General features: G+C 50.3%; 2 protein-coding genes across 3 annotated transcripts; one reads left to right on the top strand and one right to left on the bottom strand.

Moving 5' to 3' along the window:
* Nucleotides 1–299: 299 nt before the first annotated feature.
* Nucleotides 300–7,780, top strand: vrk3 (VRK serine/threonine kinase 3). 2 transcript variants are annotated; one of them, XM_079736290.1, is made up of 15 exons: nucleotides 300–366; nucleotides 991–1,130; nucleotides 1,216–1,365; nucleotides 1,872–1,952; nucleotides 2,095–2,280; nucleotides 2,430–2,579; nucleotides 2,667–2,710; nucleotides 2,882–2,948; nucleotides 3,346–3,430; nucleotides 3,511–3,613; nucleotides 3,694–3,786; nucleotides 3,988–4,120; nucleotides 4,546–4,663; nucleotides 6,511–6,569; nucleotides 6,810–7,780. In XM_079736290.1, the coding sequence occupies exons 2-15, from the start codon at nucleotides 992–994 to the stop codon at nucleotides 6,962–6,964; spliced, it is 1,563 nt and encodes a 520-aa protein (XP_079592416.1). In that variant the 5' UTR covers nucleotides 300–366; nucleotide 991; the 3' UTR covers nucleotides 6,965–7,780. The 2 variants fall into 2 exon arrangements, with proteins under 2 accessions (XP_079592416.1, XP_079592415.1); XM_079736289.1 differs by having other exon boundaries at nucleotides 303–375.
* A 140-nt stretch (nucleotides 7,781–7,920) lies between these two features.
* LOC307075633 (rho family-interacting cell polarization regulator 1-like) lies at nucleotides 7,921–18,454 on the bottom strand. Its single transcript, XM_079736287.1, has 17 exons — nucleotides 18,358–18,454; nucleotides 16,291–16,375; nucleotides 15,626–15,764; nucleotides 15,019–15,097; nucleotides 14,906–14,929; nucleotides 14,746–14,799; nucleotides 14,225–14,374; nucleotides 13,893–13,956; nucleotides 13,750–13,793; nucleotides 13,414–13,539; nucleotides 12,994–13,142; nucleotides 12,708–12,816; nucleotides 10,859–11,488; nucleotides 10,175–10,515; nucleotides 9,838–9,937; nucleotides 9,411–9,477; nucleotides 7,921–9,325 (listed from the first exon to the last, which is right to left on the bottom strand). The coding sequence occupies exons 3-17, from the start codon at nucleotides 15,715–15,717 to the stop codon at nucleotides 9,267–9,269; spliced, it is 2,088 nt and encodes a 695-aa protein (XP_079592413.1). The 5' UTR covers nucleotides 15,718–15,764; nucleotides 16,291–16,375; nucleotides 18,358–18,454; the 3' UTR covers nucleotides 7,921–9,266.
* Between the last annotated feature and the right edge of the window lie 6,435 nt (nucleotides 18,455–24,889).

Here is a 24,889-nt window from a genome sequence, read left to right as displayed (position 1 = left end):
CTACCATAAATAATGACTTTAATATTTAATGCTTTAACTCATCTTTCTGTGGGAATAATCTGTCATGATGAGAAGACACAAAGTTGCTGTTACCTGTATTCATTATTTACCATGCTTTAATTCGCAAGAATCCAAATTCTTGACTCCATATCGATTTTATAATATTATGTATTGAAATAAGAACTTTTTTGGGGCAAACAATTTTACAATTCAAAGTGCAACAGTGTAATAATCCCGAGCCTCCGCTCGGCGGCAGCAGCTCATGAACAGTGCTACGCTCGACTGCTCTTAGAGAGAGTAGAAGAAGGTCCACTTCATAGCAAGCTGCCGGAACTTGGAGCTTTAAACAACATCAGGATAATAAGGGTAAATAAGGTACTAAAGATGAGCTTCTTATGACGGCTTAATAAGGTACAAAAGGAGGACGGTTTAAAATAGTTTCTTCCTTGGACCCTCTGGGTTAGTTTGGTTATGTGTTAGATAGTTAGCGTTACTTCAGATATGAGCTGTTGGGATCAGAAGCATAGGAAGTAGAAGCAGAATTGAAAGTGAAAGTGTGTTGCAGTGCATAACGTAATGAACCAGATTTGTGTCAGTATTTGACTCGTCTCCTTCACAAAGCTGACTTCATGTGGGGCTTCGGGTGAACTATTGGAGCCCAGGGTTGGGGTTAGGGTCCCAGATTCACTACAGGGCCAATCGAACACATGCTGATCAATCAACGAGTTGTTGCCCAAAATAACTCGTATTTTAATGACAAACATCGGCGCTTTGACAGACTAACCAACATGAATGTCTGTCCTCATAATAACCCGACCTGCTCCTGTCATGCTTAACCCTGCAAGAAAAAGTCTACTTATTGAGTTATTGGTTTAATTTGTAATTTAAAGGATTTTTATAACCGCAATCTAACCCTGAGTAGCTCTGAGTCGAAGCTCATACGCTCCCATCATCTAAAATCGGAACCCTCTGCTTTCGGCTGGTCTGCAGGATGCCGTTTCAGTTCTGCCCTCAATGTGGGACGAAGCTGCAAGCGGATTTCCGATTCTGCCCGTCTTGTGGCGAGAAGTTTCCGGCTCCAGCGGGAGCGGGACCATCGGGAGACGACACAATCTGTGGTTCTGGAGAGAGTAAGAACCGACGATCCAGTTCGAGTGTAGGTGTTTGTGTTTCTGTCTGGTTGAACGGTACCATTCCTGTCTGTATCGGTTTCAGGTTCGGGCAGTTTCTCTCCCGTCTCCGTCTCCCCCCGGCCTCCTCTGGGGTCGCCGTGTCGCGCTGCCATTCGGGGTAAACGTTCCGCAGAAGATCCAGTTCCCCTCCAGGATGCCTCTCCTGTCCTCCCCAAGCGGGGGAAAGCCAGAGGTAGACACCTGCTCGTGTGTAATGTGAAGAAGAGATGTTCACATCCCATTTTTTTACTTTCCGATTCCTGAACTTGAGTATCGGCCGATTCCGACTATATACGATAAAGCATCTGTTTTTTTCAGAACTAGATCATTTATATTTATAATCTCTAATCATAATAATACATTTTTATTCTTCTCGTTAAGCGTGAGCATAACACCGCACATGTTTATGAGGTTCTCTGCCTGTGTAGTAAGTGAACTATCATGTGATTGTATCGGATCTGAGCATAGGATCGCCAATTCCCAATACTGCATTATCGGGGGAATTCCCGATTCTGGTATCGGTATCGGAACAGCTCTAGTTGTGAAGACACAGCTGCCAGCTGTACCTTCATCATTACAAACTCAACGTGTGAAGTCAGAAGCTGGAGCCCCCGAGATATTTAGACGTTTAGGACACCGATAACGCTCTTATTTCGGAGCTGATCACCTGGTTGATTCTCATCCATTTTCCCCGAAAAGGCAAGACACCAGCTGCCCTCAAACAGAAAGATGGGATGGAGGGTCTGAACTCCCCGCCGGCCAAGAAGGCCCCAACGCCAGGTGAGCTGAACTCGTCCGATGTCACCGCCACCCGGGACTCAAACCAGCACCTTCCACCATGCCCTGGCATCTGTTTTGCTGGGCCCACGTAAAGTGTGTGTGTGTGTGTGTGTGTGTGTGTGTGTGTGTGTGTGTGTGTTAGTTAAAGGAAGGGGCAGGTCAGTGTGTGGGCGGCAGGTGGAGGAGAAGGAGCTCTCAGAAGACAACCTCCCGACCTCCCCCTCCCCGTTCTTCAAGGCCTCCCCCGGAGGGGACCCCAGCCCGGGGCCCAAGCCCGCCCAGAAGTCCCCTCAGAAGGAGAGCTGGGTCGTACGTCACAATCACTTCCGTACGTCAAGGTTGTCCTTCTAGACGGTTCTTGACCAGCACTGACCGTAGAACTAACCTGTGTGTGTGTGTGTGTGTGTGTGTGTGTGTGTGTGTGTGTGTGTGTGTGTGTGTGTGTGTGTGTGTGTGTGTGTGTGTGCACGCGAGCAGGCCGGGGGTCGAAGTTAAAGTCAAGGAGCGGCAAGCGTGTGTCTGCTGTGACGCCGCCGCAGGAAGGGGAGGAGCTTACAGACACGGCGTGCAGGAAGTGGAGGCTGGGGAAGCTGCTGAGTCAGACGGAGAAAGACCTGGTCTACGAAGGTGACTGAGGAGATCCTGGAGCCGTGTGGAGCTGAAGGTTCATGTTGTGTGGCCTCCTCCTCACCTCTTGTTTTGTTTCCCTCTAAGCCTTCGCCTCCAACTCCAAGGAATCCAAACACATTCTCAAACTGGTGAGTCCAAGGTTTTCATTATACTTTCATTCATAAATATAATCAATAATCAATACTCCAAACTCTTTATATTTCCTTGCGGTCTCTGTTTGGCGACCCCCGTCCCACCTACGGTTCGGGGGTCGTATGGCCGCCTTGATGCCTGATCTCCTCTCCTCCTCTTCCTCGCAGGGCGCTAAAGACGGGCGGATCTTCAACGAGCAGAACTTCCTGCAGCGCGCTGCTAAAGCCTCATCAGGTGGGTTCACTCCCCCCCTCTGTTAGGTTCACTCCCCCCCTCTGGTGGTTCACTCTCACCCTCTGGTGGTTCATTCCTCACCCTCTGGTGGTTCATTCCTCACCCTCTGGTGGTTCATTCCTCACCCTCTGGTGGTTCACTCTCACCGTCTGGTGGTTCACTCTCACCCTCTGGTGGTTCACTCCTCACCCTCTGGTGGTTCACTTCTCCAACCCTGGTGGGTTCACTCGCCCCCCTCCGGACCGTGAACACATGGCGTTCAGAGCTCGCTCTCTGTTTTACGATAGGCTCGGTACACTATGATGTCCACTACATCATAATCCTAGTTTCCTTCATGTTTATGTTGGTTTATCTGTGCATAATTGACCGCCTCTTATTCTCTCACGACTGTCTTTAGTGGACAAGTGGATCAAAAGCAACAGGCTGGATTTCCTCGGACTGCCCCCCTGTGTGGGCTTTGGTCTCCATGCACTCCAATACAGGTCAGAAGTGGTTATTCATCCAGGCTCTTCTTTAGTTTTCCATCCAGTGTGGTGGTGAGAATTCTCTGTGTGTTCGGTAGGTTTCTGATCTTCCCCAGCATGGGCCAGACCCTGCTGTCCATCCTGGAGAGCAAAGCCACGCTCCCGTCCGAGAGAACGGTTCTCCAGCTAGCCTGCAGGATCGTGAGTTGTCTCCAGAGATGGCCAGAGATGTCCGGCTCTCTTCGCGGTAACCACAGTGTTTCTTCTTGTTTCTCCCACAGCTTGACGTCCTGACCTTCATCCACTCCAACGAGTACGTTCACGGGGACATCAACGCTGAGAACATCTACATCTCGATGGAGGGCCCCTCCCAGGTGACGAGATCTGAAGAGACACACACTCCCCCTCTGTTACTGCCTGACCCAGAATGAAACCTGCACACAGCTACGCGCTATGAGCTTAGTTAGTGCAGGCCGTCTCTCTGACGCTGCGGAGCTCTGCGCCGCGTGCGAGGCGTCTCTCTGAAGCTGCGGCCGTCTCTCTGACGCTGCGGCCGTGTGTCTCCGTGTCCCCAGGTGTTCCTCGCTGGCTACTCCCACGCCTTCCGCTACTGTCCCGGGGGCCAGCAGGTGGAGTACCGTGAGGCCAGCCGCACGCCACACGAGGGCGCTCTGGAGTACATCAGCGTGGACTCACACAAGGGGGCAGGTGAGTGGACCACTAACCTGGCCTTCTCTTCTCTGTCGAGGGGTCCCTGAGCCTGACGCCTCACCCTGACTGCGCCTGACGAGCTGGCCGTCGCCCTGAGGGGCTGACTCCGCCGTCAGTGTGTGAATGTGTGTATGAAAGGCTGAATTTGAGGCAATATTATAAATTGGGGGGCCACTAGTTAGAAACGCGCTGCAGTCCATCTATCAGTTACTGGAAGGACCTAGAACACAGCAATCCTCCAGTCCAGTCCTGGTCTGCATGCGTCTCATGAATCAACGTGACCGTGTGCTTCCTGTCTCCTCCACTGTGCTTCCTGTCTCCTCCTCCTCTGTGTACTTCCTGTCTCCTCCACCGTGTGTCTCCTGTCTCCTGTCTCCTCCATCGTGCTTCCTGTCCCCTCCACTTGCTTCGTGTCTCCTCAGGGCCTAGCCGACGCAGTGACCTACAGAGCCTGGGCTACTGCCTGCTGCACTGGCTCACGGGCACACTGCCCTGGGACTCAACCAGCGACCCGCAGACCATCAGCGCACAGAAGCAGAGGTGAGGGGTCAACATCCTGTCACCACAGAACGCTTCGCTCACTTATTCAATCATTCATTACTGGAGGGGGAGACCGCTCTGATTTCAGATGAATTCAGTGAATCCTTTGGAGTCCAGAGGATTTGTTTACTTAAAGGCCGTGTTGCAGGTTAACGTGTTGATTTATAACAAGGAGAGGCAAAGTTGTGCATTACAGTGCAAACATGACAATAATTGGCACCGATCTGGCGCACTTTAGAAGAGCAATCAACTGAATAAATGCCAGGTATAGCCTATCGGACACGCAATAAATGCACTTGCAAATGAGTGCCTGCAAGTATGACCGATCGTGGTGTGACATTATTTAACCATCAATCTACCGCAGATACGATCAGACAGATGTACATTGAACACATACACAAAGCACATTCGTCCAACCCGGCGGATGCTGACAGACAGCCCACAACAAGCCAAACATCACCACGGCGGGTGTGCTCTCTCTCTCACTCTCGCACGCCCGTACACAATCACTCCAATTTCTCCAACTCCAAGGCTAGGCTGCTTCACTAAGACCACAACTTACTAACTCTGCTAACCACAAGGCCTTCATAACCATGCAGTATGCCGAAGCCGCACAGTCGCACACACTCATCTTATGCAAAACAATCCGTTTTATCATCATTCAGTCAACATTCAACATTCAGTCACTGCAAATATTTAAAGAATAGCCTCTTACCATAAGTTAGAATGGACCCAAAGTGTGTGAGTGATACACTCTGGTTTAGCTTTCCCTTGCTATCCGTTTTTAGTATGACTTCTCAACATTACGTCTTTCTTCTGTTTGGCGCACATGGCTAATTTGCATACGCACGCAGGACTGTCTGGCTTCGCTTGGCAAAGAATATAATCTATCTATCTATCTATCTCCGCATGTGTCTAGTTTTAATGTGATGTATTTGGTATATTTCCAGTCAGACTTGTTGTCTCCCTTTTTCTGTGTGGTCTCTTACTCTCCTGTGTGAGCCGAATCACCTAAATGAATTCCCGACGATTTGTGTCGTTTAGCATTAATAAAGACTTGACTAGGCTATCTATCTATCTAGGCTATTAATTAACAATTATTTGCCGAAGGCGAAGTGAATAGTGGGGAATATAGCGCCATATACACAATTATTCACCTCACGGAGCCTGGGGTGAATAATTGTTTTAGTATTTACACTACACGTGAAAGCTCCAAAAATAAACGAGATAACACTTTTTACCGGGATTTATTTGTTTTTATTAGCGTTTTATTTGTTTTTATTACCGGACATTTTGAGATATAAACAATATCCCGAGTTTGAGATCTCAATCATGGGATATTGCCCAATATCCCGAGATAGCGAACCAATCAAATTGCGCCATCTTAGGAGGTTCACGTGTAGCATATACTAACTATATAAATCGATGTATTTATCTATGTATCTGTATAATCTGCTGAACACTCACTTACTAGTCTCTACTCTCAAGGGTCTCAATGCGTCTTTGGTCCGTGTCTCCCCAATGTGACGTCATGCAATGTATTCTGGGGGAAATGAGAATCGCAATCAATCGCAAACCGCTAAAATAGTACCTACTTTTTCGTATTACATTCCGTTTTGTGATACCTAACAACATTAAATACAATGGATAACAGTTTAAATCTTTATTACCAACAAGCAAATTGCACAAATTCGTTGGAAAATTAACCCTGCAACACAGCCTTTAATATTATTCATGTCATGTTAGGATGGATGGTTTTGCTCCACACACACTGTTTTAGATTAAAACATGACTGTTCCATAACGATGTAAGTGCTTAAAGCCCCCCCCACCCCTGACCCATCCCAGGTTCCTGGAGGACGTTCCCACTCTGCTCAGCAGCTGCTTCGGGGAGAAGAGAGTCTCCAGTGAGTGAAACATGGTTTGTCTGTTAGGGTGAACCAACACACAGGTTAATGACCTTCTGTTGGTGTGTGTGTGTAAGGGTGCGTGTGTTTTTGTGTGTGTGTTTGTGCGTGTGTAACCGTGTGTGTGTATGTGTGATTGTGCATGTGTGTGTGTGATTGTGGGTGTGTCTGAATGCATTTGTGTTTGTTTGTGTGTGTTTGTGTGTGTAATGGTGCATATGTGTTTGTGTCGTGCCGCAGGTGCGGTGCAGCAGTATGTAACCCAGGTGATGGCTCTGGGATACACAGACACACCTGACTACCCTGCCCTGAAGGCCGGCCTGAATGACGGCCTGCTGGCGCTAGGAGGCGCCCTGGAGCAGCCGCTCAGCTCCATGACGGCCTCCTACCACTAGTGGGCGCCCTAGAGCGGCCGCTCAGCTCTGTTAAGTCCACTATAAAACCCGTCTCTCTTTATTGTTGTCGAGGAAAGGCACTGAACGGGATTTTAAATGAATACTGGTTTTAGAGTGAAGTTGAATTTAAAAGTGTGTTTTATGTCATTTCGTTTTACCGGATGAATACGTTTTACCAGATTGATGACTACTATCTAGTCAAACTTGATTTTCATACACTTTTCAAATGTTTTTCCACTGTAGTGTTGTTTACAATATAGTCTTTTATGTCCAAATGCACTTGGGAAGGGTGCCACACTGTGGATTATTAATGTGTTCTAAATCCTTCACTCAGTTCTTTGACTCTTGAATGAGATAGTGTGCTGGTGCTTTACTGTTAATTTTAGGTGCACTTGTTCAAATATACATTTTGCTTTATGTTTTGTTCGCTACTTTTTCTATGTTGATTTCTGTGCTTTGTTAAGTGCTGAATATCGTCACAATAGGTTATACATACAATACAATATACAACACGTTAAAACCCACCATATACACCTCACCAGGATTGGCTGAAGACCTAACGATAATTTATCATGCTTTAGCCTGGAGGCCTTAATGTCGTGACCTCCCCTGGCAGCGGGGTGGCGCCAGTGTTTCACGTCTTCACATTTCATGCGCCGCATACTAACAAATACAAACTTTTTTTTTTTTAAGAAATCTTTATATTGTCAAACAAACGTTATATTGACATTTAAAACCATATACACTTTTGTTGACTATGAAAATGTAAATCTCATGTTTGCAATTCAGAAAATAAACAACGTCCTCTTGGCCTGAGTTTCCGCCCTTCATTCGGTCTTACCGGGTCTCTCTTAGTGAGGCGCTTATGTCAGACCAGGCACTTTCAAAACGAGGAGTACATTCATAAATGTAAGGCTTAACGATGATCAACGTGTGGATCCTCAGAAAGACCCAACAAAGACGGGGGTCTGACCTCTTAAAGCCGCCGAATACACGGTTAAATTTGGCCACGTGTCGGCAGTGAGAACTAAACTAACGTGCAGGTTCGGGTGAGGTATTTCCCAGAAGGCATCCTGTCTCTGTACTCTACAGACCAGCCTGTACTCTACAGACCATCCTGCTCTGCACTCCACAGACCAACCTGTACTCTACAGACCCTACAGACCTACCTGCTCTGTACAGACAAGCCTGCTCTGTTCTCTACAGACCAGCCTGCTCTGTACTCTACAGACCTGCCTGCTCTGTACTCTACAGACCAGCCTGCTCTGTAACTCTACAGATCACCCTGTCTCTGTACTCTCTATATTGCACCCAAAGTGTATCTCAACAGTTCTAGTGGCTTTAGTGGCTTTTGTGTAATCAGATTCCAGCAGAGCTTCTTAGCAAGTCTGCCCCTTCCTGGGCAGGATTGACCTCTGACCTCTGAACTCTGTAGAATGACCAGGCCGGTCTGAAGGAATAGGGGGGAAACGTCCCTTCCCCCCGTCCCCCACTCGGTGGTCCGGGTGTTGGGTCTGGTTCTGGCCGGTCTCCTCTCCTCCAGACAGGACTGGAGGGGGCGTGGCTCCAGGACCGTCCCTCAACTGTTTTTCCACAGCACTGCCGTCTGGTGGACTGAGCCCCGACACACAGAGGGGCATTGTGTCCGGGCTGCCTTAGCCCCTGAAATGGCCCCCCCCCCGCTCCCCATTAAAACCCCCCCCCCCGGGTTTGGTCGGACCGAGTGGACAGGATGCTGTACCGGAGACGGGGGGGGGGGGGGGGGGGGGGGGAGATCCATCAGTTGGCTGCGGCTCCTCAAGAGAACCTGTGATGTTTGGACTGTAGTGGTCCCTCAGAGGTCAACACTGAGGGGTGAATACTGTAGTGGAGACGGACCCTGAGTGGACGAGCAGTGAGCAGATCCATGCCCGTCCGGCTCGCTGAGAGACGCGCGTGACCATAAATAACGACAGCCTCGAGACAACAACCACACAAAGACACACTTGTGAATTTTCAAATTAAAAGTGTCAAGCCGTGTTCTGCCTTGGCACAGAGCAGCAGAAAGACGTGGGGGCGGAGGCAGGACTGCTTTGGAATCAAATGTTTTTCTCTAAATGATAATCAGGATTCATAACAACCCCCACACTCTGCCGGTCGGCGTTCGTTCTGCACATCCTCCTCCTGTTAGGCAGAGTCTGCTTGTCGTTGGTATCTCCTGGATACCATGGCTCCAGCAGTGTCACACTGGGATTATATATATATATATATTTATATATAAATTGGCAAATCTGGGCAGGGCCGGGGGGGCACGCCCGGGCTGTTATGAGTCAGCGGCGGCCGTGGCGCTGGTAGAGGGACGGTCCCGCCTCCCGACAGACTCTGAGGACAGACAGAAAGGGACCGTGAAACCTCCATGACCCTCCTCACAAGGGGGTTCGGTCTGAGTCTCCTCTGAGCTCCTTACCCTCCTCCTGGGTCAGCGCCCCCGTCTCCACGTCACAGGCCTCCTGCAGGTCCTCAGCACTCGACCCCTGAGGGAGGGAGGTCGAGAGAGAGAGAGAGAGAGAGAGAGAGAGAGAGAGAGAGAGAGAGAGAGAGAGAGAGAGAGAGAGAGAGAGAGAGAGAGAGCTCGTTCAAAACTTCAAACACACTGGCTAGTACACAGCGCTTGCCTATGGTGCTAGCCGACAGCGCTAGCACACTGGCTAGCATACAGTGCTAGCCCACGGCGCTAGCCCATAGCGCTAGCATAATGGCTAGCACACAGTGCTAGCCCACGGCGCTAGCCCACAGCGCTAGCACACTGGCTAGCACACAGTGCTGGCACACAGTGGTAGCCCACAGCGCTAGCAGGGTTTGGTAGCTTCATTGCATTCATCCGCTGTCTTTACCTGCGATAAGTAGCAGCAGTCCTCGTCCGAGTTGCGGAAGCCTACCGGAGCCTCCATGAGGATGTCTAGCTCCGCCCCCTCCCCCTCCTGGTGGTCATCGCTATAGAAACAGGAACACGGCAGGGATGAGTAACCGCCGCGTGCAGCGCCGGGTTTACACCACATAGCAACCGTTGCCTCCTGCTCCTTATTTGGCAGCGGTTACGTAACGCTCTGAGCTGGGAACGTGTAGAGGAACATGAGGAACATGAAGAACATGAGGGCGAGAAGGGCCCCGTTGGCCCCATGAGGACACGGCCCCCACAGTATATACATCAGGACAGAACCGAGGACTGACCTGTCAGCAGCGTAGATCTGCTCCACAGCCACTTCCTGCTCCTTCACATCCACTTCCTGCTCCTTCCCATCCTCGTCCACGGAGCCACGTTCAACCCCCTTCTCCTCCTCCTCTGATATGTCTTGTTCCTTCTTCTCCTCCTGCTTCTCCTCCCTCTCCTCCTTCTGGTCTTCCTCCCTCTCCTCCTCCTGCTTCCCCTGCTTCTCCTCCACCTCCTCCTCCTCCTCCTCCTCCTCCTCTTCCTCTTCATCTTCGTCGAGGTCCGAGCAGTTGAGGAAGTCGAAGCTTTCCAGGGCCGTCTCCACCTCCTGGGTGAAGCTGGAGGAGCTGGAGCAGCGGACCTGAGGAGCGAGACGACATCAGAACCGCTCCTTCAGTAAGACTCCAGGAACCAGCCGGCACTCAGAGACACACATCCTCACATAAACACATCCTCACCCACACATCCTCACGCTCTCACCACACACACACCTCACAGTCACAACACGACACACACTGTCCTCACACTCACATCCTCACACACACATCCTCACACCACACACATCCTCACACATACACCACACACACGCTCACACTCACAATATGCACACAGCACACATACACCCTCACGCTCACATCCTCACTCTCACACCACACATACTCACACGCACATCCTAACACACATACCACACACACCACGCTCACCATCTGAGTCTCCTCAGTCTTCTGCTCCTCCTTGTGCTCCTCAGAACCCTTCTGCTCCTCCTCCTCCTCAAAGCTCTGGCCCAGCGGCCCCCCCGACCCCGTGGTTCTGTCTTCTCCGGGGCCCGGGGCCGGTGAGTCCTGGCGCCCCCCTGGGCCCCCCCCCTGGCTGCAGACGCTCTCCTCTGACGAGTGGCACTCTGCCAGCGCGTCGGCCCGCCCCCCCAGCAGGGCGGCGCTGGGGGAGAAGACGCTGGGGAAGGAGGTGCTGCGGGGCTGGGGGGGCTCGTGGGGCGCCACCCCCCCCAGGTGTGGGTCCGACTTGGAGCTCTGCAGGTGGCCGTTGGGCACCGAGAAGCTGCGGGCCCCCAGCATCTGGGTGAAGCCCGCCTCCGGCCCCGCCTCCTCCGGCTCGTCCTCCCCCTGATTGGACGAGAGCGAGGGCGTGGAGGTGCTGGGCTGGCGGGGGGCGAAGGACAGCTGTCGGGGGGGCGTGGCCTGCAGCGCGGGCGACGCCCCCGCCAGCCGGTGGGCGTGGCCCCCCAGCGCCGGGCTGGACGAGTCGTCGGACGACTCAGAGGAGTTGGACCAGAGAGTCCCGTTGTCCGGGTCGCCCTGACGCCGCAGTAGGGACTGGGGGAGAGAGACCAGAGAGAGACAGTCAGACCAGTAGGGGGGAGAGAGAGATACACCAGTCAGACCAGTGGGTGGCAGAGAGAGACTATAGGGGACCATTGAGACCAGTAAAGGAGAGACCACAGAGAGGGTTCAGACCAGTGGGACCAGGGGAGGGGGGGGGGGCTAGAGGCTAATGAGGCTGAATCACAGATCATTCGATTACATCTCTTCAGAACCAATCAGGATAGTCTCCAGGCCGGGGATTGATGGTGATTGGATTAAGCTCCGGAAACGAGAGCTGGCTGAACTGTCGTGCGGTCGCCACGCCGACGCACGGCCTCCCGCTCCTCATGGCTGAAGGAGCCGCTCCACAGAACACGGTGAAAACACCACCTTACTACGTCACCACAACGAGGGCAGAGCAGAGGATCACTGAACACAGTGCTACACACCGACACCAGACCAGAAGACGATAGGGCGCAGTTTAGAACAACTATTATTAATGTGATTATATCTATCTTTACCAAGATTTGGTTAATAATACAAATCATGGTAAAGGTTAACCTTAATTGGACAAATTGACTTATTCACTTTATTTGACTAATTTACTAATTGAAAGATCTGAATAGTGCCCCCCCCTCCACCTCCGTCTCTACGCCGCTAACTGCTACGTCTTCCACTACGGCTACAGGCCAACACACCCGTGATCAGCGGGCCAATCAGGACGTCACGTGGGCACGTTCCTCCGCCCGTCGTGGCGGCGCCGTCCCGTCCTCGGTGTGGTCCGTCAAGGCCACTGGCTGCGCTCTCCGGGTGGCTGGGATGCACTGGGAACACTGGGACCACTACTCGACCAGTATCAGACAGCTACAGGGACCACAGCTCTGCTCAAACATACCGCTACTGACAGTGCTACCGCTACCTCTAGCACCGTTAGCGTTAGCGCTAGCTAGCCCATTCTCCTGCACGCGGCGGGCAGACGGCCCCCAGCCGCGGGCGCTCCGAACCACTCTCCCCACACACCCCTGCGCCCACCCCCACGCCGCGGGGCAGAGCCGTCCCCCGAGTGGCGTCTGAAACACAACAACCGGGACGCCGGAGTTAAGGCAGACAGGAAGTGATGTGTCGGGGGCGGGGCTGGAGGACAGAAGAGCGGGAGGAGGAGGGGAGGAAAGGTGCTTGTTGTGAAGGGGTCACGTGTGTGCCAGCCGCGGGGAGGAGGGGCTTCACTCACGTAGAACACCTGCTCCCGCATGGAGGGCGTGTCCGGAGGGCTCTGATTGGATAAGAGCCGCTTGGTCACGGTGCTGGCGGAGGACACCTGGTCGTCCTTATCGAAGGGGCTGGGGGCGAGAGAGAGAGAGAGAGAGAGAGAGAGAGAGAGAGAGAGAGAGAGAGAGAGAGAGAGAGAGAGAGAGAGAGAGAGAGAGAGAGAGAGAGAGAGAATCAGAGACACTATCAAACCCTACGGTCTAGGACCCCCGCGGACGGACCAGGGGGGCCAGGGAGCGACCTCTCACCTCCAAGTCACCTCTAGGTTGAGCTTGACGGTGCCCAGGTCGTTGATGTCCACGGCCAGGGTCTGAGGCAGGGGGCAGAAGAGGTCCAGCATCTCACAGGAGACGCTGCCCACCACCACGTGGTTGGCCAGACTCTTCAGCTCCGTCACCTGGAGGAGGAACACACAGAGCTGGAGCAGGGGGGACCGCCGTGTGTGTGTGTGTGTGTGTGTGTGTGTGTGTGTGTGTGTGTGTGTGTGTGTGTGTGTGTGTGTGGCCATGAGCGCCAATCCCATTTTAGAAACATTGTGTGAACACGACTGAATTATGCGTGTTGCGTTGTATTATTTATTAGCCTTATCGCCGCCCACATCCATCATTCAGCTCTCCCTGGTAGAGTGAGGCTCTATCTGCTGAGAGGACATTACACCGCGCTCTTACTTTGATGGACAGCAGCTCGGTGACCAGGGGCAAGAAGATGTAGTCCTCGCTGTCCCACACCTGCCGACTGCTCACCTCCACGCGGCCCCGCATGCGCCAGCGCTGCCGTCCGTAGCGCATCAGCACCTGGAAGGGAACCAGCAACCCTCAGCGGGAGAGTGCGTGTCTATGTGTGTGTGTGTGCTTGTGTGTGTCTGTCTCTGCCTTTGTGTTTGTGCGTGTGTGTATGTGTGTGTGTCTCTATGTGTGTGTGTGTCTCTGCGTGTGTGCGTGTGTGTGTGTGTTTGTGTGTGTGGGTGTGTGTTTGTGTGTCTGTGTGAGTGTGTGTTGCCTCACCTCGTACTGGTCCCCGGCACACAACCGTGCAAACCCGGCGAGACCTGGAAGGCGTCAGCAGGGAATGAGTTAGCGGTTAGCCGCTAGCGTTAGCGGCTCAAATCTGGTCCCAGCAGCGGAGAAGCAGACACAGCATGACTCACCTTTCATCTTTATGTGGAACTCCCCCATCTGGCTCTCCAGATCGCTCTCCAGCGAACACATGTGCTACAACAGAAACCAGAAACCAGGGGGGAGGGGGAGTGGGTTGTCGAGGGGAGGATTAGGGAAAAAGGTGTCGTTAATATGAATAGAACACCCCCACACCGGCTCCAGACACACTCCTGTGTGTGTATGTGTGTGTGTGTCTCTGCCTCTGCCTCTGTGTGTGTTTGTGTGCGTGTGTGTGTGTGTGTATGTCTCTGCCTCTGTGTGTGTGTGTGTGTGTGTGTCTGTGTGTGCGTGTCGGTGTGCATGTGCGCGTGCGTGTCTTCACCTCGGTGCACTCCCTGTAGCCCTTGTTGGCCTCACTCAGGCTCTCCCTGGCCTCCCGGCTGCCGCTGGCCGAGTGGAACGCCGCCACCATCTTGCTCGCTCCGTCCCGAACCCGGCGCTGGATGCAGTAGGCGTCATACAGCTCCTCCACCTGAACACCACCCGCCCAGCGGGGGAGGGGCCGTCAGAACGCATGGACAGCAGGGGGGAGGGGGAGGACGGGGAGATGTCTTCACCACCAGGGTGAGATGCAGTCACCTGGTGGTGAAGGCATCTCACCATCTCACGGACATCCACAGGAGACGGGGAGAGGCGGTGGTGAAGGCATCAGACCTCAGATCTCCACCCCACAGAACTCCACCCTTGTGGACGGTGAGATACCTCCACCAGCAGGAGATGGCATCTCACCCTCTGAGGAGGGTGAGATGCCTTCAACTGGTGAAGGTATCTCATCTCATCGTCCACCTTCCCGAGGTTTGAGGAGGTTTGTATCTTCAGGAGGAACCAGAGGATCTCACGCACCTTGCTGAGGTGGAACTCCAGGCGCCGCATGAACCTCTCGATGGCCTTCACTTGCTGTGGAACAAAGAGAAACCCAATAAGGCCAGTATAAACCCACTCCCTCCCACTGCTGGTTCCCAGTGGAGTCCACATGCACTCTGAGGATGTAGAGGGGGCCTACCTTATCCTGTTCATAGAGAGACCCCTACGGAGAGACGGACATGAAGTTAGTAACACAGAACAGTCTGACCAGCAGGATGATACTGGTGTGACTGGTGTGACTGGTTCTCTCACCAGACGGCCGTTCCTCTTGTTCTCTCTGATCTGCTGGCCCAGGCTGTCCAGCTCCAGCTGGTGGACCTGCAGGTAGGACCTGGGGACGACTCAACATTAGAGGTTGTGTGGAGGGGAGGTGGTAGCCAGGCTACCTGTAGCGGTAAGCTTCATCAAAACTACGCTGTACCATATATAAAGTATAAAAGGACATATATATATATATATATATATATATATATATGTATATGTATATGTATATATATATATATATATATATATATATATATATATGTGTGAACGTGTGTTTAGTGCAATATAAGGATGCATCATGGTATGGTTGTAATAACAAATATAAAAGCCTCCAGATTAGGATGTATGTGTGTGTTTATGTGTCTGTGTGGGTCTTTGGGGGTGTGTGTGTGTGTGTGTGTGTGTGGGTCTGTTTGTGTGTGTGTGTGTATGTGTGCACGCATTTATGTGTGTGTGTGTGTGGGGGTCTGTTTGTGTGTGTGCATGTGTGTGTGGTTGCGTGCGTCTGTTTGTGTGTCTGTGTGTGTGTAAGTCTGCGTGTGTGTGTGTGTGTGTCTGCATGTGCGTCTATGTGTTTGTGTGTGTGTGGACTCACTGCAGGCCGCGTCGCAGGGCTGCGTAGACCTCATCCAGCCTCTCAGGCTGGGGGGTCTTGGCGGGGGGGTTCTTGGTGGAGCCGGTGAACATCCTGGTCCTCTGGGCCGGCTCTGACCTCTGACCTGGACCCTGTAGCGCTGGGGGGGGGGGGGGGGGGGACACTGGTTACCAGGACCTACTGGGGGAGTCAAAAAAAACAACCACTGAAGGGGCGAAGCTACGCCCAGTATCCTGTGGTTCCGGTTTAAACCAGCCAAGAAGCCTACTCTGAGAGGATGAAGAGGGCTGGTCTACATAGTGCTGATTAAACCTTTACAGACAACTTAACCATTTACTACTGGTTTACTACCGGCAACATGATTGGCCGAAGCCCCGTTCACCGAGATCAGAGCTGATCTGGCATCAGCCCTTAAATTTTAATCTAAAGTTTGATGTGTGAGCCTGCTCCAGTATTGATTGGAGGTCACTCAAGATAAAGCGTTCGGGCTTATTAAAAGACGACAGTCATTTCTTATTAGATGGTCGTCTATATAGAAACCCTGGCACAAGAAATATAGGAACTAAGCCAATCGAAAGTAGGAGTATGTGTGAATGCGAGAAAGAGAGAGAGAGAGAGAGAGAGAGAGAAAAAGAGAAAAAGAGCAAGACTTAAAGAGCCCTTACCTGTTGATTTGAGGATACTACTGATTCATGCTTGGAGGGTCGACTCTAGTTCTGCAGCACATCAAAGCCCCAACGACGTCAAGTCCTGCCATTTGCAAAACAAAAGAGGACAGTTGAGGAAATGCTTTGACATGATAACTCACAGTGCACAAAGAGGAACCAATAATCTGAGTAGTTTCACCATTAATAATACACAATTTATAATACCAGGAGGGGAAGGCGTTAGAGTGCTTCTCTCATTTCCTCTGCCTGACCACATTGTGCTGCTCAATGCCGCTGTGTGTGGCTATCGCGCTGACGACCTGCACGCTCACAGGCAATTCCCTTCCTCTTCCTCCCCCAATCTCCCCCTCTCTCTCCCCCCCCCCCCCACCCCCCCTCTCTCTCTCATCCACTACACAGCACAGGAAGTCTCATGGCGGACTTTAGACAGGAAACTCTACAGGGAAGTCTGGCCTGGCAGAATAAAAACATCTTGCACAAATCGCCGATCCTATGTCGACCAGAGAGTCGCATGTGAGCAGAAATCTGTGATTTATTGGCCCATGTGATCCTCAGCAGAGTGCAGAACGCTTTTAGACTGGTCAGGACTCAGATCCCAGTTCCACGGAGATAGTGACAGCAGAGATTACAGAGTAAAGCGGCCTAAGCCAACGCCAAACCCGTAACACCTCCGCTCTGTACGAGCAGAGCAGGGCCTTACAAACGTTAGGCATGGAGATCTCTGCGCTCTGGTGGTCCGCAGCGGCAGTGAACAGAGACCGGTTGTCTGTCTATCTGTCTGTCTGTCTGTCTGTCTGTATACTTAAGTAATGTTCATCAAACCAGAGGAGACTACCTGGGGCCGCGACAGCAGGTACGGCAGAACCAAGACCATCATTGTTGGATCAAATCCCCTCACAACCCTATCGGACATGAAGTCGCTCCCTGACGCTGTGGTCCACCTCAGCTTGTATCGCTGTAGTACTACTGGATTCTACTACGGTATTCCAGGGGTCCACTTAAAGCCCTAATCCCTGCCACATGCTGAGAGGATTAGCTGTAGTTTGCCAGGGTCAGAGAAAGGCAAGGACCTTTGAAACAAAGTATTCTGAGTGAAGCAAGATGTGTTATCGGCCCTAAACACTCGTAGAGAAAGAGCTGGCCAATGCCATCCTCTAGATTCAGACGGGAGTCTAATGAAACGTTCAGGCACACAGAGAGACGAAAATGCTGACTATTGAGGGACACATGAGGACCCCTTGCCTCCACACAGGATCAGTTTGGGGACGTACTGTCACTGGACCTTCGCTGTCCAATACAACCAGCTCTGGTGTTTATCCAAAGCGTCCATTAGTTAGTTATTAGTTATCTGAGGGCAGCTAAAACAACGAGTTATTTGATTGGATCCCCTCACAAGACCCTCGGACCCCCAGCCGTAGAGCGCGTGAGCATCAAGTCCACTGATCCAAAGACACACGCACAAGACACGCATTCTGCTCTGTACTGCTCTCATATTGATAGCGAGACACACATGAACGTGTGTGTGTGTGTGTGTGTGTGTGTGTGTGTGTGTGTGTGTGTGTGTGTGTGTGTGTGTGTGTGTGTGTGTGTGTGTGTGTTGTAAGGGGATGTCCATAAATGACACATACCAACAACAAAAAAAACGCTTAGATGACAAATTGCTGGATTTGCCAACAAGCTCTACTGACTGGGACTCTGACAGAAACACCTCCTGACGCCCCTCATCTTAAAGATGGCTCTCAGGCCCGCTGCCGAAACTTTGAATAGTAACAACCCCCAAGCCCTCCATACCCCACCCGGCCCTGCTTCCCTCCATGGCTCCAGAGCTCCAGACCTACCCCCGGCTCAGATCATCACGATGCGGACTCATGAAGTTCCGAACACCGAGAAACAAATGACGGCGCTGATTGTGTTGATGAAGATGGTTCAGCGGGACCAACTTAATTTGGGAAAACTTAACATCAAAGAAGAGCAGACTCATGTCGAAGCGTCCTGTCCGCGGATCCCAAAACAGGAAAACCCCTGGATCCCAGATGCGCTCCTTCACACATTCACTCGTCTTACCTAGGATTGAAGATCTGCGGATCCCGAGATCGTCCCATTGCGATGCTGAACGCGTTCAGAACTGCTTCCCATTCCGCTCAGGGCGCTGTCCTTCTTCATCTCGCAGTTCTTCTGTCCGGCGTCAAGCGCTCCCTGCTGCGCAGTCGCGTTCCTGCTGCGCCTTCAAAATAAAAGCTCCTAACGGTGGGACCACAAGGGGCTCCGAGGACCAACCATGTTCGGAAATAGCCAGATTCAGCTTTAAAATATTATGATACTATGATAACTAATACCTCTATCATAATCGAAGAAAACCACAACACACTAAGGCAAACAGAAGAGCTACAGATGATGCAGAAATAAAAAAAAGTTAGTTTTGAAAGAGACATGTTTCTAAAAATGGGCGCACACACAATAATAAGCACATTTAAATAACAAACTATTCATGCAACCATGGTTCTTATTTTGAAGGTCCCCTGGCAGAGCGGAAGTGCTGGCGGTTCTGAGTGACAGATGAGATGTGGCAGACCGTTCTCCTCTGAGCGGAAAATCTCAGCTCGCATCAACACGCTGAACCGCGACAGCAAAACACCGAAGAACACTCATTGATTGACCCTAAGAGAGGTGGTTTATCTGTAGCCAGGTGAAGGACAGCACCTCCTTTAGATCTCCCCCAACCTCCTCCTCTGGTCCAGTTGGGTCTGGAGGTACAGATCTAACGTCCATCCCCTCCGGCCGAGGACTTGTTGCACCTCTGAAGGGTTTCTGCTGAAGCTCCACAGATACCTGATAATAGATTTACTGTCCTTCCACTTTATTATACGAGTTGGATGTACTCCAATATTTAAAAACGATTTAGAAGCGTCTACTTCCATTTATTTTGTTCCAATTCAAACTTTATCAAATATGTTTTTCTTGGCGGAATGGCAACTTGAAGCCTATTACTAATGAATAATGACTAATTCCGTTTATTACTCGTTAACGTAAATTCAGAATCAGGTATGAGAGTCTTCTCACCCACAATAAACAGCAGAGGCCCTCATGGCTCCTCATCCGCAGGTGACTGAGTGAAACATGACTGGATAATCTCGTGTCACCTTTACTAAGTTGTAGGCTTCAAGAAAACATGACAATATGAAACATGACTCGGTACTTTGTTATGTTATTGAAACTTGAAGAGAGAAATTGACACCCCAATATTTCAGGGGTGTGCACTAAATCCATACTGCTTAAAAAAATTGCATGCCAAGTTTCACGGCATGTAATTAGTATTACATTGAGGACAAACTACACAGTTCTAAACCGACTGAGAGATCATGGGGGGGGGGGGGGGTCACTGCAGTGACCACTTCTCCAAAGTACCACCACTCCCCCTAAACAGGTTCTGTGAACCTGTGTTTAGTGCTATATAAAGAGGCGCCATGGTATAGTTGTAATGGAAAGATAAGATATGCATGGAGCTCACATCTGTTTGAACATATCAGGGGAAGCAGAAGGAAGACATGAGCAATCAAAGACACAAACCACTGTGGTCGAATATATGGAACAGAAACATGATAAATATCACGTTTCACCATCATTATACAATTGATTCATCGTGAGAGAGTTCATCCAACCCATCGCTGCCGCTGTTGTCATAGCAATAGTTGCTATGACAACGCAGTGTGATCAGAGAATGATGATACAGATGATACAGATTTCCCTATATCAGTTAGTGTCGTTCGTTTCCTTGATCCTGTGGAGATGTATCAAATACTCTCAGAGGTAAAGGGTGTCTATGATGGTAGGGGTGGTTTAAGATACGGAACTCTGTGGTGGGAATCTTAGCTATATATTAAGAATCAGGTTATAGCATTTCCACTCAAAACAAACTCAGTCAAGCCATTATGCTGGACAAACTGTATCAAAAGGTCAATATCAGTAGAAAGAGGCTTGAATGAGGAGTCTGCAAGCTGTTGAAAAAAAAAACATTTATTGTGGAGTATTGTGGTGGAGGTTTTGCGCTACAGAAGACCAGGAGTATTTATGTGCACAGGAGAAGTTTACTGATCACAGCAACAGATTGACTGTCACTGGGGCCGCTGTGCATAACTTACAACACGCGTTATACTTGGTTAGTAATAAATAAGAATACAAATGTGTGGTATACTTGAGTTAAACAAAAATAACCATGGCATCCATACCTTTAAGTATATACACATAATGACAGGTGAGCTCCCGATGTCAAAGGACCTTTACTCTGAAGGATTAGAGTGTACATGTGAAACACTGTAAGTGGAGGGTTTTCCACGACAACACAAGCCCGCGTGCCAGATCCATCTTGGAATGTGAGGCGACATGGTGGGGCTGTCGTCATTCAGCCAGCACCTGGACGTTTCATTAAGGTTTGAGTCTCTTAAAAAGCCGGGATTTGTTTTTTAACTGTTACCATCTCTTTCATTCTTTTTATTCAAACTGAGCAGTGCCAGTTGTTTTCATGTTTCTTGTTGCAATTAGGATACATGAATGCCTCATATATCCTAGTTCATATTCTATATAGTTAACCTAACAATACCCCCTTAAGCTATAATGCTTTGTTCAAAAACATTTGAGTGCTGTGGGGACACCAGTTCAGTAGAGTTCGTCAAGGTTTCTCCACACCTGGAAGCCTTCAGGCTAAGGGAGGGTGTGGCCCATCAGTTATCCAGAAGGGTCTGGAGTCTGTGGCGGTGCGCTGGTTCCAGATCAGCCCCCGGTGGGAGCAGTCTGGGAGCCAGCTCTCTGTGCAGTTCCCAATCGATCCCAAAGATTGTTGTGTGTGATAAGCTGATTGGCAGGTTTGTACGTGTGTACGCTGGGTGAGAGGGTTGTCAGCTGAGTGCTTTTCCCTTTTCTTGAATTGAATTAGCTTCTCTGATTGTAGATGATGGTATTATGTTGAGTAGATAGATTGTTAGTTTTGTGACTTGTCAACTTTTAACTGACTTGACCGACTTTCAGGCATCCACCATGCCATCACTGACTGGGCCATGTTCAGGTTCTGCCTTCTGAAGCCTGGATGTGTTCATCCTTCATGTTTAGAACCAATGCCGCCACTAGGTGGCGGACGCTGCTATCCAGACTGTCCGTCGGTCTCGCCCGAGGGAGGATTTGAGCCAAAAACGCAAACACTTTCAACGTTAGGGGTCAGGTGTCTGCTGTCCTCGGTAGTAATGAAGTTGCCATGTCGATGCCCTTTAACTGCAAAAAGACAAGGTATTACAATGTAGTATGCATTAGAAATGCACCGAACTCCTGAGCTATAGTTTTACATCTTTTTGCAGGCTGCTATGTGCTTAACTTAACATAACTTCACAAATCTTCATAAATTATCCCCTTTCCTACCCATCATTGCAAACTTCATCAACGCCCCTGCCACTCTGCAGAAGGTGCTGAATACAACAGTTGTTCAGTGTATTAAGTGAATTAGTATAAAACAACCCGTTATGAAACGTGTACTTACGTCTGGAGATGGAGGAAAGCAGCGTCATAAGTTGGTCCTCTGGCTTCCCTCAGAGCTCTCCATCTAGGGACACTAATCCACGTTCACCGGAGTGCCACCGCTCCTGCTCGGACCGCTCTGTGGGCAGAAAACCTTGATGTTCCGGTGTTGTTGTCTGTGCGTAACGGGCTTGGATCGGAACCTTGCAGGTAGAGTGCGTAACGATCCATTACATTGGTTTGGTGTGGAGCGCGTCTCCACACCGAGGGGGAGGGGGGGGGGGGGGGGGGGGGGGGGGGGGGGTCATGTGATCACAGCTCAACTATAACATAACGGAGCTCAGCTATAACATAACGGAGCTCAACTAGAACATAACGGGGCTGAACCGTGGATAATTGTAAAGTTAACCCTTTTCATAGTTGGCTCAAACATGCTATAACGGGGAATTATTGATGGGTGCGGTATTTTCCATTGACGGAACACCTACGTGTCCATGTTAATGCAGTGCGCGCGAGCTGCGCGTCTTTCCTCTCCAACGTTTCCTGCTTTTGGAGAATTAGCAAACACAAAATGGCGGCTCACTTTGGCAGACGCACATGCGCACTGGGACAGATAAAGAGAGGGGCGTAGCTTTACCTTATGTTTATGCATCATGTTTTATACCAGAGGATGCTGTTACAACTAGGAACTCATTCTAAGTGGTGTTTACAAGTGGACATCGTTCTGTTGTATTCCTAGGTACTAGTTACATCTCCATCCTCCTCCTCATAGTCCCCAGTATCCCCAGTATCACCAGTATGGAAGGGTGGGTTCTAAAGGGGTGTGTATGCATGAGATACGCCCTAAAACGCCTCCGTTTATTTATGGTACGTAAAGAAACAATCACAACATCGACAGACCATTGATGACATGTAACGCAGTTTTCAAAAGTCAAACAAGATTAAAAAAAATTCAAACCCGCTTTACAGACAATCTGCATACGGTGACTTGCCGAGTCAACTTTTCCATCATAGTAACGGGAGGTTGCAGCATGCAGAAATGTATTATCTAATTCCTATAAATTGCTATGGGATAATTCTCTCGATCATAGACATAATCAACAGCTATGAAGCCATGTCAAACCAAGTATTTTTCCTTAGTTTCAGAAATCTTTAATGCATAATTCATTATTTTAGGGTGCTGGTTGATCTGATTAGAGAGCAGTAGGGAAAAGATGAAGAACCATCTTCTTGCCATCTTTTAATTTCAACAAAATTGCTTTGGAAAAAACGAGTCTCCCAACACAACAGCCTAAAGATGAATACTTAATTGATTACATAATCAAACATAATGTGTTTCTTTCAGTTCCTCTGAAGCTGGTTGACTTCTCTGTCCGTTATTCCTGAGATGATCTGAGCTCTCTGACGGTTCTTCCCGTCTTAACGGCTCATTGTGTCTTCACCGGCACGTTCTCACGCTCCTCTCTGCGGGGGGGGGGGGAAACAAGGCGAGGTCTGTGGGTCTAGCCGCTCGGCCCCTCCCACTCCAGCCAGGCATTACAGACTGCCGGTCCTTCACACATAGCAACGCCGCCTCGGCAACAGAGCCCCGGCAACGAGCTCCACGGCAACAGTGCCGTGCTCCGCGATGGAGCTGCCATTGGGCGGACCCTCGCTGAGGCACTACACCCAGAGCCGACCCAGACCCCACCGGCAGAACCCAAACCACCGGCCCGCCCGACAGCAGGTACCCCCCCCCCCCCTCTTTAGGCTAGGGGAAAAGGTGTGAGTGTGTGAGCAGTCGAGCCCGGGAGAGATGGTGACGGCAGCGGGAGGGAAGGGGAGACTCAGTGGGTGTGTGTGTGCGTGCGCTCCCTGCAGCCACACAAAATGGAAGGTAATGAGATAGGGGGATGTAAACGGGGAGCAGGGGGGGGGGGGAACTAGAAGGAGAAGGGAGGGTCATGTGCAGAATGCATGGGGTGTGTGTGTGTGCGTGCATGCAGGCTCTAATGAGATGTTCCCATTGTGCTGGCCACCAGCTGTTTCATCCAACCACACTTGAGGCGTCATCTGGGTGTGCATGTATGATTGATTGATGTACGAAATCCACTAATCGTTCATGCTTGCATGATGTATATTTATTCAGGGGATTCTGTGGGGGAAGACAGAAGGACAACAGCAGATTTCCCCTGAAAAGAGATTGCGTAACATGGAGTTGTGCTTGAATTTTGCTCTTCACTCTGTCTCCGAAATCTTTACGTTGGTGCCCGCAGATGTGAAATGATACGCCTCATATTTCCCTGAGTAGCTGATAATTATGCGGGCCATATTATGTATTCCCTTGGTTCCAAGGGCAATCTTCTTTTTTTATATCAGAGCTGGATGTGGTCTCATCATCAGGGAACGGCAAAGGGGGCGTGTCTCTGTAGTATCCTCAGGGAGATGTAGAGCTGTAGTTGTGTGTCTGTGTTTTGCTGTGTAACTGTATTTGTGTGTCTGTGTTCTTCTCGATGTAACTGTATTTGTGTGTCTGTGTTTTGCTCAGTGTAACTGTGTTTGTGTGTCTGTGCTTTGCTCTTTGTAACTGTAGTTGTGTGTCTGTGTTTTACTTGGTGTAACTGCAGTTGTTTGTCTGGGTGGTGCTCTGTATAACTGTATTTGTGTGTCTGCCTTGTGCTCGGTGTAACTGTAGTTTTGTTAATGTCTGTGTTGTGCTCTGTGTTACTGTAGTTGTCTTAATGTGTTTGTTGTGCTCGGTGTAACTCTATTTGTGTGTCTGTGTGGTGCTCTGTGTAACTGTAGTTGTGTTTATGTGTGTGATGTGCTCTGTGTAACAGTAGTTGTGTTAATGTCTGTGTGGTGCTCTGTGTAACAGTAGTTGTGTTAATGTGTGTTCCTCCCAGGAGCCGATCCTAGAGAGTGAGAACGAGGGCCTGGACCACATGGGGAGGGTGGATGAAGGGGTGGAGGAGTTCTTCACCAAGCGGGTTCTGCCCGCTGACTCTCTGTGAGTACCTCCACCTCCCTCTGGTCTGTGTGACACCGTCCCACCAGACCCTGTTCGCTGTGGACAGCCATGATAAACGTACCGGTTATATCGGACCACATCATG

This window comes from Pollachius pollachius (genome assembly GCF_949987615.1).
Source record: "Pollachius pollachius genome assembly, chromosome: 5".
NCBI classification, from domain to species: domain Eukaryota; kingdom Metazoa; phylum Chordata; class Actinopteri; order Gadiformes; family Gadidae; genus Pollachius; species Pollachius pollachius.
Note: the sequence above shows the minus strand (reverse complement) of the source record. Positions and strands in the feature narration are given on the sequence as shown.

Excerpts from the sequence above, each read along its gene's own strand:
- vrk3 (XM_079736290.1), top strand. The coding sequence starts at position 992 with ATGCCGTTTCAGTTCTGCCCTCAATGTGGGACGAAGCTGCAAGCGGAT. Across the intron at positions 1,366-1,871 it reads CAAGCGGGGGAAAGCCAGAG|GCAAGACACCAGCTGCCCTC; the intron begins GTAGACACCTGC and ends TTCCCCGAAAAG. Across the intron at positions 1,953-2,094 it reads CAAGAAGGCCCCAACGCCAG|TTAAAGGAAGGGGCAGGTCA; the intron begins GTGAGCTGAACT and ends TGTGTGTGTTAG.
- LOC307075633 (XM_079736287.1), bottom strand. The coding sequence starts at position 15,717 with ATGTTCACCGGCTCCACCAAGAACCCCCCCGCCAAGACCCCCCAGCCT. Across the intron at positions 15,098-15,625 it reads GCCCTGCGACGCGGCCTGCA|GTCCTACCTGCAGGTCCACC; the intron begins GTGAGTCCACAC and ends AGTCGTCCCCAG. Across the intron at positions 14,930-15,018 it reads ACAAGAGGAACGGCCGTCTG|GGGTCTCTCTATGAACAGGA; the intron begins GTGAGAGAACCA and ends GTCTCTCCGTAG.